At 45.7% G+C, this 11271-nt stretch overlaps 1 protein-coding gene across 11 annotated transcripts in view; it reads left to right on the forward strand.

Annotated features, from left to right (window-relative positions):
* The window catches only part of LOC124043814 (formin-like protein 2), an 85963-nt gene extending 74912 nt beyond the window's left edge, over positions 1 to 11051 (forward strand). For 5 of the 11 annotated variants that reach the window (XM_046362794.1, XM_046362798.1, XM_046362801.1 and 2 more), the window contains 8 exons: positions 137 to 205; positions 322 to 402; positions 546 to 675; positions 1213 to 1376; positions 1601 to 1702; positions 1830 to 1928; positions 4627 to 4765; positions 9556 to 11051. In XM_046362794.1, coding sequence (XP_046218750.1) covers positions 137 to 205; positions 322 to 402; positions 546 to 675; positions 1213 to 1376; positions 1601 to 1702; positions 1830 to 1928; positions 4627 to 4765; positions 9556 to 9665 — 894 coding nt within the window. In that variant the 3' untranslated portion in view covers positions 9666 to 11051. Of the gene's footprint in view, positions 1 to 136; positions 206 to 321; positions 403 to 545; positions 676 to 1212; positions 1377 to 1600; positions 1703 to 1829; positions 1929 to 4626; positions 4766 to 6782; positions 7744 to 8917; positions 9018 to 9555 lie in introns of those variants that run through there. The other 6 variants (XM_046362797.1, XM_046362800.1, XM_046362805.1 and 3 more) reach the window with 3 other exon arrangements.
* Positions 11052 to 11271: the final 220 nt, after the last annotated feature.

The following is an 11271-nucleotide window of genomic DNA, read 5'->3' on the forward strand; positions in this document are numbered from 1 at the left end:
GTCAAAAGTAGTGCACAAAATAAGGATTTGGTTCAGGTTGTAGGTGACTGGAGAGGAGGATTGGCTTTTTTTGAGTTTGACTTATCCTCCTCTTCTCTGACTTTAGTTCTACTTCCTTCTCTCTTGTTCTTCACAGCAACTCCATGCGGTCATCGCAGCATCTGTGTCAATAAAGTCCTCGCAGAAACTCAAGAAAATTCTCGAGGTAAGCGACTCGTTGCAGAAATTCTACGCGTCGGAAATATCCTGCCCTGAACAATGTGTTGAAAATATTGTTCCTGGCTGCCTTCTGTGTTGTTCTAATATGCTCTTTTTCTTCAGATCATCCTGGCGCTCGGAAACTACATGAACAGCAGCAAACGGGGAGCAGTATACGGTTTCAAGCTGCAGAGTTTAGATTTGGTAGGAGATTATTTTCTCCCGAATGTATTGCTAGTGCATGACGTGCTTTAGGATTGCTACTGGTCCACTACGTAGGCCATAGGGTGCCGTTTGGGACGCAAGCACTGTCTTCACACTACTTTTTTTTTTTTTTTTACCCCCAGCTACTGGACACCAAGTCGACAGACCGGAAAATGACTCTGCTGCACTACATAGCCAATGTGGTGAAGGAGAAGTACCAGCAGGTCAATCTGTTCTACAACGAACTGCATTACGTGGAGAAGGCCGCAGCAGGTACGGTTCACCGTGGAGCTCCGTGTGATTGCAGCGATGAAGGGCTGACGATGCTACAAGAGATCCTAGCGTGGGTCCCAAATAGCACCCAGTTCCCTATATAGCGCTACTACTTTTGACCGGAAGTCGTGCGCTAAAATAGGGAGTAGGGTGCTGTTTAGGACATGCCACCTAAATGATGGATTTGGGCAGAATTGTAGCCTATCTTTGGTCTGCAGGCATTTCCATTGCGCTGTATCCACAGCCATCATCTCAGAGAATGGGTGATGATGTTGTTCACTTGTTGGGGCTCCTCCACGCTGTGTGTTGCTCTAGGGAGATGTGCTGTATGGCCCTCCTTAATGGGGAGCGCGCCGCTTCAAACTGTATCCAATTCTGCGTGCGTGTATCTGTGTGTGTGTGTGTGTGTGTGTGTGTGTGTGTGTGTGTGTGTGTGTGTGTGTGTGTGTGTGTGTGTGTGTGTGTGTGTGTGTGTGTGTGTGTGTGTGTGTGTGTGTGTGTGTGTGTGTGTGTGTGTGTGTGTGTGTGTGATCTCAGTGTCGTTAGAGAACGTTCTGCTGGATGTGAAGGAGCTCCAGCGGGGAATGGACCTGACCAAGAGAGAGTACAGCATGCACGGTCACAATACCATGCTCAAAGACTTCATCACACACAACGAGGGCAAGCTGAAAAAGCTGCAGGACGAAGCCAAGATCGCGCTGGTAAACCTCACCTCGCTGAATTTGTCATGTGCAATTAAGGCGATGCTCACAAGGCATTTATACATTATATTCTTCAAGAATCAATGGTTATATGTCATTTATCCAAAAGTTTTCAAATGCATTTGCCAATCCCAGATTGCCCCTTTTTATATAGGTTTGATCAAACTATTACCTTTATGATCGACAGATCAACAAATGCAAACTGTGCTATTTGTCTCTGACAGGACGCCTTCGACGAGGCCGTCAAATTCTTCGGCGAGAATTCCAAAACGACGCCCCCGTCCGTGTTCTTCCCGGTGTTTGTGCGCTTCGTCAAGGCCTACAGGGTGAGACTGACATTGCTCTCTTACACACCCGTCATGTCCCACACCCACACACTACGCAGGGCGCTGGTACGGCTGTGTGTTTGAGCCCTCTGTCTAAATATGTGTGTGTGCGTGCGTGTTCTGTCAGCAAGCGGAGGAGGACAACGAGCAAAGGAAGAGAGCAGAGCTGATGATGATGGAGAAGCTTCTGGAGCAGGAGGCCATGCTGGACCAGGAGGACCAGAAGGTAGGCTCTCCTTCCCCCTCCCTTCTCCCCCTCTCCTTCTCCCCCTCTTCCCAGAAGGTAGGCTCTCCTTCCCCCACCTTCTCCCCCTCTCCTTCTCCCTTCTCCCCCTCTTCCCAGAAGGTAGGCTCTCCTTCCCCCACCTTCTCCCCCTCTCCTTCTCCCCCTCTCCTTCTCCCTTCTCCCCCTCTTCCCAGAAGGTAGGCTCTCCTTCCCCCTCCCTTCTCCCCCTCTCCTTCTCCCTTCTCCCCCTCTTCCCAGAAGGTAGGCTCTTCTTCCCCCTCCCTTCTCCCCCTCTCCTTCTCCTTCTCCCTCCTCCCCCTCTTCCCAGAAGGTAGGCTCTCCTTCCCCCTCCCTTCTCCCCCTCTCCTTCTCCCTCCTTTCCCTCTTCCCAGAAGGTAGGCTCTCCTTCCCCCTCCCTTCTCCCCCTCTCCTTCTCCCTCCTCCCCCTCTTCCCAGAAGCTAGGCTCTCCTTCCCCCTCCCTTCTCCCCCTCTCCTTCTCCCTCCTCCCCCTCTTCCCAGAAGGTAGGCTCTCCTTCCCCCTCCCTTCTCCCCCTCTCCTTCTCCTTCTCCCTCCTCCCCCTCTTCCCAGAAGGTAGGCTCTCCTTCCCCCTCCCTTCTCCCCCTCTCCTTCTCCCTCCTCCCCCTCTTCCCAGAAGGTAGGCTCTCCTTCCCCCTCCCTTCTCCCCCTCTCCTTCTCCCTCCTCCCCCTCTTCCCAGAAGGTAGGCTCTCCTTCCCCCTCCCTTCTCCCCCTCTTCCCAGAAGGTAGGCTCTCCTTCCCCCTCCCTTCTCCCCCTCTCCTTCTCCCCCTCTCTTTCTCCCTTCTCCCCTCTTCCCAGATGGTAGGCTCTCCTTCCCCCTCCCTTCTCACCCTCTCCCTCATCCCCCAGGACTAATGATGGGAGGATCATCTCCTGCTGGTGGGGCAGCTATATTAGGTACTGCAGACAGACACCTAGTGTGTCACATCAAGTCAGTATCAGCAAGTATATATATAACCAGTGAATAGAACCAGTTAGTAAACCAACCAGTGAATAGAACCAGTTAGTAAACCAACCAGTAAATATAACCAGTTAGTAAACCAACCAGTCAATATAACCAGTTAGTAAACCAACCAGTCAATAGAACCAGTTAGTAAACCAACCAGTGAATAGAACCAGTTAGTAAACCAACCAGTGAATAGAACCAGTTAGGAAACCAACCAGTAAATAGAACCAGTTAGTAAACCAACCAGTGAATAGAACCAGTTAGTACACCAACCAGTGAATAGAACCAGTTAGTAATCCGAACGAGTAAATAGAACCTGTTATTAAACCAACCAGTCAATAGAAACAGTTAGAAAACCAACCAGTAACTAGAACCAGTTAGTAAACCAACCAGTAACTAGAACCAGTTAGTAAACCAACCAGTGAATAGAGCCAGTTAGTAAACCAACCAGTCAATAGAACCAGTTAGTAAACCAACCAGTCAATAGAACCAGTTAGTAAACCAACCAGTCAATAGAACCAGTTAGTAAACCAACCAGTGAATAGAACCAGTTAGTAATCCGAACGAGTAAATAGAACCTGTTATTAAACCAACCAGTCAATAGAAACAGTTAGAAAACCAACCAGTAACTAGAACCAGTTAGTAAACCAACCAGTGAATAGAACCAGTTAGTACACCAACCAGTGAATAGAACCAGTTAGTAATCCGAACGAGTAAATAGAACCTGTTATTAAACCAACCAGTCAATAGAAACAGTTAGAAAACCAACCAGTAACTAGAACCAGTTAGTAAACCAACCAGTAACTAGAACCAGTTAGTAAACCAACCAGTGAATAGAGCCAGTTAGTAAACCAACCAGTCAATAGAACCAGTTAGTAAACCAACCAGTCAATAGAACCAGTTAGTAAACCAACCAGTCAATAGAACCAGTTAGTAAACCAACCAGTAACTAGAACCAGTTAGTAAACCGACCAGTAACTAGAACCAGTTAGTAAACCAACCAGTGAATAGAACCAGTTAGTACACCAACCAGTGAATAGAACCAGTTAGTAAACCAACCAGTGAATAGAACCAGTTAGTAATCCGAACGAGTAAATAGAAACAGTTAGTAAACCAACCAGTCAATAGAACCAGTTAGTAAAGCAACCAGTCAATAGAACCAGTTAGTAAACCAACCAGTAACTAGAACCAGTTAGTAAACCAACCAGTAACTAGAACCAGTTAGTAAACCAACCAGTGAATAGAACCAGTTAGTAAACCAACCAGTGAATAGAACCAGTTAGTAAGCCAACCAGTGAATAGAACCAGTTAGTAAACCAACCAGTCAATAGAACCAGTTAGTAAACCAACCAGTCAATAGAACCAGTTAGTAAAGCAACCAGTCAATAGAACCAGTTAGTAAACCAACCAGTCAATAGAACCAGTTAGTAAACCAACCAGTCAATAGAACCAGTTAGTAAAGCAACCAGTCAATAGAACCAGTTAGTAAACATAAACAGTATATATAATATAGACAGTATAACCTTTCTAGTGGACACATTAGGGACCAGCTTGTACAAAGGAGTAAACTCCTCCTCTGTGTGTGTGTGTGTGTGTGTGTGTGTGTGTGTGTGTGTGTGTGTGTGTGTGTGTGTGTGTGTGTGTGTGTGTGTGTGTGTGTGTGTGTGTGTGTGTGTGTGTGTGTGTGTGTGTGTGTGTGGTCTCACCACCAGTCTCCGTCCCATAAGAACACCCGGGGCAGGAGTCAGCAGCAGGAGGTGATAGCTGAGCTGAGGAAGAAGCAGGTGAAGGATACGGGTAGCCGCCACGTCTACGAGGGAAAGGACGGAGCCATCGAGGATATCATCACGGGTAAACAGGACCGGGGGGCCAATCACCATCAGTTCTACATATCACACACACCTTACTTATATACGTGCACATAAATACACGCATACAAATGTGTACACACGCACATTCATTGCGCACACAGATATACACATCTACACACACGCAGGCAGGCCTGTGCAGAAGAAGCTCTCCCCCTGCTCTAGTACGGTTAGCATAGTTAAGACACAAACTTAAACACAGGGCGCTCTGCATGCAGGTCCTCTCCTCTGCTCCAATCCGATCATTAACACTGGGTATCTAAACCGCTAATAAGTACCTCTTAACTCTGGAACTGATTGAACTGTCAATCCGAAAGGCTTTACTACACCTTGATCCTACGGTAGAAACATGCTTTGACCATCCAGCTAACGTAGACACTCGGAGCCAGCTCAAATGTCCGTAGGATCATTATCCGCTATCCCGTCGTAGCTTTGTAGCAGTTAGTAATGTCTGCTAATCCCATCGTAGCTTTGTAGCAATTAGTAATGTCTGCTATCCTGTCGTAGCTTTGTAGAAGTTAGTAATGTCTGCTATCCCGTCGTAGCTTTGTAGCAGTTAGTAATGTCTGCTATCCCATCGCAGCTTTGTAGCAATTAGTAATGTCCGCTATCCTGTCGTAGCTTTGTAGCAGTTAGTAATGTCTGCTATCCCGTCGTAGCTTTGTAGCAGTTAGTAATGTCTGCTATCCCGTCGTAGCTTTGTAGCAGTTAGTAATGTCTGCTATCCCGTCTTAGCTTTGTAGCAGTTAGTAATGTCTGCTATCCCATCGTAGCTTTGTAGCAATTAGTAATGTCTGCTCTCCCGTCGTAGCTTTGTAGCAATTAGTAATGTCTGCTATCCCGCCGTAGCTTTGTAGCAATTAGTAATGTCTGCTATCCTGTCGTAGCTTTGTAGCAGTTAGTAATGTCTGCTATCCCGTCGTAGCTTTGTAGCAGTTAGTAATGTCTGCTATCCTGTCGTAGCTTTGTAGCAATTAGTAATGTCTGCTATCCTGTCGTAGCTTTGTAGCAATTAGTAATGTCTGCTATCCTGTCGTAGCTTTGTAGCAGTTAGTAATGTCTGCTATCCTGTCGTAGCTTTGTAACAGTCAGTAATGTCTGCTATCCTGTCGTAACTTTGTGATAGTAATGTCTGCTATCCTGTCGTAGCTTTGTAACAGTCAGTAATGTCTGCTATCCTGTCGTAGCTTTGTGATAGTAATGTCTGCTATCCTGTCGTAGCTTTGTGATAGTAATGTCTGCTATCCTGTCGTAGCTTTGTAACAGTCAGTAATGTCTGCTATCCTGTCGTAGCTTTGTGACAGTTAGGGGTGTAGACGGGCCGGGCTGAGGGTATAGTCTCCCGGACCAGATACCATGGTTACGTCCCTAATGGCAACTTATTCCCTACTACTTTTGACCAGAGACCTATGGGGCACTATATAGGCCATAGGGTGCAATTTGTAGGCCATAGGGTGCAATTTGGGGATGCAGCCCCATGTATTGATCTGCTTTATTAAAATACACTACCCCTCCGTTCCACAGAGAAGACATACGACCGTAGGCCATTTACATTCTGTGTGGTTTGGCATATATAATACTATTAACACTAATTCTCTATAACAATCACACATAACTGTATTCTAGCTGACAAGCTAAAAGCCTGTCTTGTAACATTTTAACATTTGGCGCTCCATAAGATACAGTATAATTGCCCTAGGGGCGCAAAATTCAAGGACATTTCCCCAAAATGCCCAGGTTTTTCCCAGTTGGAAGATTCCCGGAATCAGGAGGGGATACGTAAGCAAGTCCAGGAATCCTCCAAGCGGGATTGGGAAAGTTCAGCCCTGAAGGCCTATTGTAGACTGTAACCCTCTATAGAATGTGTTAGTGTCTCTCTGCTCCAGTCTTCTGATGCTTTGTAGGGTGTGCTAACCTGTGCTAAAACCCTGTAGATGTGTGCTACTCCTTACTGTCGTGTCTTGGCTGTTGTTGTTGTTGTTGTTGTTGTTTCAATGCAGTGCTGAAGACAGTGCCCTTTACCGCCCGCACAGCCAAACGGGGCTCTCGGTTCTACTGCGAGCCCGCTCGCAATGAAGAGAACCATTACTAAAGCTTAGAACTCTCTCTCTGAAAGGTCGCTGTAAATACTGTGCTGTCCTTCTTCTTCGTCTCTCTCTTTCTCCGTACTCTCACAGCATGTTGTGTTCCCTCTCACTCTGTGTTATCCCTGTCAGTCGTGTGTGTGCGTGTGGGTGTGGTGTGTCGCCGCCACTTCTAGCAGGGAGAGGAAGCGGTTTGTGGGAGGAGTCTCCGATGTCACCTCCATTACCCTGCATGAAGCGAGTCATCCCCGTTATTCAACCTCATCCATTTGTGTCACCAACCATAGCAAACCATAATGTCACAGAAATGCTCCTAGCAGTCAGCCAGGCTATTGACATTTGCCCTGGGGAGGGTGAGATGGGTAGATGGTTAAGAAATGTACCACGTCTCACTATACAGTACAAGGAATACTACAGCGTTACAGAGTACATGTCAATGGGACAGTAAGTGCCCTCTGCTGTTAAAAAGGAGGAAGTGTGTCTTAGACCGAAACGGATCTCACTGGCCATCATCCAAGTTTACACTCCTACATGTTATGCTGACTAGTATTAGTGCTAGTAGTTCTACTATATAGTAAAACTTCTGCTTCAGTATATATCGTATACTAGTCAGTATTGTAATCAGCATAGCAGAGTATTCTTTTGCCTATAATTATATAGTAATTCATCAATTGTCAGTTTTGATGCATTGATAGCCTTGACTTATTTTAAAATGGCTGTGGCATTATACCTTGCTTGTGTGTTCATCTGTCCATCATGAAAACAGGGTGTTGTGTTCATCTGTCCATCATGAAAACAGTGTTGTGTTCATCTGTCCATCATGAAAACAGAGTGTTGTGTTCATCTGTCCATCATGAAAACAGAGTGTTGTGTTCATCTGTCCATCATGAAAACCATCTGTCATGAAAACAGAGTGTTGTGTTCATCTGTCCATCATGAAAACAGAGTGTTGTGTTCATCTGTCCATCATGAAAACAGAGTGTTGTGTTCATCTGTCCATCATGAAAACAGAGTGTTGTGTTCATCTGTCCATCATGAAAACAGAGTGTTGTGTTCATCTGTCCATCATGAAAACAGAGTGTTGTGTTCATCTGTCCATCATGAAAACAGAGTGTTGTGTTCATCTGTCCATCATGAAAACAGAGTGTTGTGTTCATGTATTACTGTGCTGTGGGTTGGGTTCCTGCATGCCTCTGGCTTTCTCCCGCTTCAAACCCACAATACCCCGTTCCCAGTTCCCCCTAGCTCTGGTCTAGGGCGTTATGTGTGGCTGATTCTGAGCCTTGTAAGTTATATGTAAACGCCCCTGGACCAGATTTCCAGTTTCCCTTGCCTTGTGCTCGGCTCAAACTCTTTGGTGCTGGATCATATTCGTATCACATGACTCTCTGTGGTTTGTCTGGTCACCTTTCTAACGTATTGCACGAAGCATGAATGATTCATTTCTGACACGCGTTCTCGGACTTGGATGTCACATTTATTTCCATTTTGTGCCACTAACACACAGCCAGATACATGTCCTGAATTGTTGTTGAGCCATTTAAAAAGGGACAGGCCTCAGTGTTTCTAAATGTTTCATAACTTACAGTTGAGTTCACGTCCCATGCCCATGTATCTGGCTGAATGCATGCCGTTCTTTGGTTTGTTTTTTTATTCAACATAACTTTTTCGTGTATGTTGAAAAAAATCACTTGTTGGGTTTTTGTTTGTGATAACTAAGTCTTCGTTCAAAATGTGTTTGGCACTATTTGCTCATGCTGGTAGTCACTCTGGAAAGCAGCCTGGGTGTTTTTTTAAGACAGAAAAACAGAGAAAAATAAAACTCTTGATTTACTCGTCCTTTGTGCCTGCAGTATCAATTAGCAGCATATCTTAGTAAGCTCTACCCCTCTAACACCTTAGTCTTGCCCTATCCTGTCCAATGACCTCTGCCTGCCCCCCCCCCCCCCATTGGCCGCTTTGCTCGCTCAGCGCTCCTCCACTGTGTAAAAACACCCCTCTGGTCACCCTGCTTCTTTAACCTCCATTTTGTCTTCTCTTCATCCATCCAGCCCTAAAGAAGAATAATATTACTAAATTTCCCAATGTCCACTCGAGGGTAAGGAATTCCTCCAATAGCACCCCTGTGGTGGTGGATGTGTCCCAGACCTGGCAAGCATCTCTTTTTTACCTCCCCTTGAGTTACCTACCACTGAGGGCTTTCTCTACTTCATACTAGACTGACTGTGTTGGTCCCCCCTCCCTCCTTTTCTGTTCACCTTCCATTTCCTAATAAGGTTATAGACAAATGTTGCATGTCTAAAATCAAAGAATGCAAATTCAGTGTAAAATGCCCTTTATGGGAAATGATTTACGTTCCTCTTTTTTCCCCTGATTGTTTAACATGACAAAATGTTGCATCTTTTTTGGGGGAGGGAAAGGCTTGTATTGGGGGGCACTTGTCCATAGCTTGTGTTTTTTAATCGACAGAAGGACTAGTAAATATGAAAAATGTCAAATCAATAAGATCTTTTCTGTTGGGACTGTTTTTGTCTTCCTTTTAGAGGAGTGAACTGAAGGGGAATGTTTCTTTACAACTCAAGCTGCTTTGCCTGATTGGCTGCCAACAAACAGCCTCATCTGAAGGCCCTGGCATGACTGACACTTCTTTTATCCACCCTCCTCTCCCCCCTTCCTCCCTCCATCCCAGATCTTCGAAATCAGCCTTACAGGAGAGCCGACGCGGTGAGGAGGAGCGTCAGAAAGCGCTTTGACGACCAAAACTTGCGGCCGGTCAACAACACTGAAGTTGTCATGTGACGAGGGAACAGTGCATGTGCTCGGAGGGGGGTGAAGGGGGGGGTGATGTGGATGTAACAGCCTCTCACTCTGGACTGAAAGAGAAATGGATGGACTGAAAGAGATGGCTAGACTGAAAGAGAAATAGAAGGACTGAAGGAGAGAGAGATGGATGGGTCTGAAAGGTCAGTCATAGGGAACCTTAGACAAGCCAAGTGCCTGAAACGTACTTTTTATGTGATCAGTTTTATTTTTTCATTACTTCAAGCAATGCAACTTGACCTGGCTTTAACTGTAATTTCCTTTGATGTGTAAAACTGGACTCGAACGTCTGTAGGGGGAATTCCTGGAAGAGACTTTTCCAGAAAGAAGTGTAGAATGTACATGTGACACGGTTCCCGTTAGGCCTCGATCACACCTCCCAGCGTCATGGTACACCAGAAGCACATGCATTTCCAATGGAGGCGCTGCGTTTGCCTTTGCCGCGTGGCATTGGAAGTTGCAGTGCGCTCGAGTGTCGGTGCGTACGTCGGACAAACCAAACGCACGCATCACATTCCATGCGTATAGACGGCTTGACAGAAACGGTAGCAGAAAGGCGAATGTGGAACTTCTGTTGTGCACATATCCAGATGAGGCCGCGTGCCATTTTGTGCATGACACTGCAGGTGTGTTCGAGGCGTTAGGCGTCAAAGTATTCCGCCACAGGTGATGAATATGATATTCAATAGCAAGTATCTTATTACATTCCTGGTGCTACTGCCATTGCTCTTGGAATTCCAACAATGTGCTCGAGTGGCACTTTAAAAAAACGCATTAGCTTTTCCATCGTTGCTAAAGGGCTAATGGCCTTATTAAAGGGGACAAGTCTTAGATGAAATACTATGAAGCAGTGATCCAAAACTAATATGCTCAATGAAAGTACTTAAGCAAGTATCAGGTAGACTTCTGTACACCAACGTGTGACCACAGTTAGAGAAATCGTATCGGAAATAATATAACTCAGAGGTGTGGCTCTCTCGAAATGAGACCAGGCTAATGTGAATTGTGTATAGCTAGGCCTCTATATTACGGTATTAACATCTCATTCATCGGTGTTAACATGGTTAGTGGACCAAGTCGTGAACAGTACCAGTCAAAGGTTTGGACACACCTACTCAATCAAGAGTTTCTCTGTATTTATTGACTATACATTGTAGAATAACAGTGAAGGTAACAAAACTATGAAATAATACATATGGAGTCATGTAGTATCCCAAAAACGTGTTAAAACAGATGAAAATAGATTCTTCAAAGTAGACACCCTTTGCCTTGATGACAGCTTTGCACACTCTTGGCATTCTCTTCAGCTTCACCTGGAATGCTTTTCCAACAGTCTTGAAGGAGTTCCCACATATGCTGAGCACTTGTTGGCTGCTTTTCCTTCACTCTGCGGTCCAACTCATCCCAAACCATCTCAATTGGGTTGAGGTCAGGTGATTGTGGAGGCCAGGTCATCTGATGCAGCACCACATCACTTTCCTTGGTCAAATAGCCCTTACACAGCCTGGAGGTGTGTTTTGGGTCATTGTCCTGTTGAAAACCAATTGATAGTCCCACTAAGCGCAAACGAGATGGGAATGGTCAA

Source organism: Oncorhynchus gorbuscha, linkage group LG09 (genome assembly GCF_021184085.1).
Source record: "Oncorhynchus gorbuscha isolate QuinsamMale2020 ecotype Even-year linkage group LG09, OgorEven_v1.0, whole genome shotgun sequence".
NCBI classification, from domain to species: domain Eukaryota; kingdom Metazoa; phylum Chordata; class Actinopteri; order Salmoniformes; family Salmonidae; genus Oncorhynchus; species Oncorhynchus gorbuscha.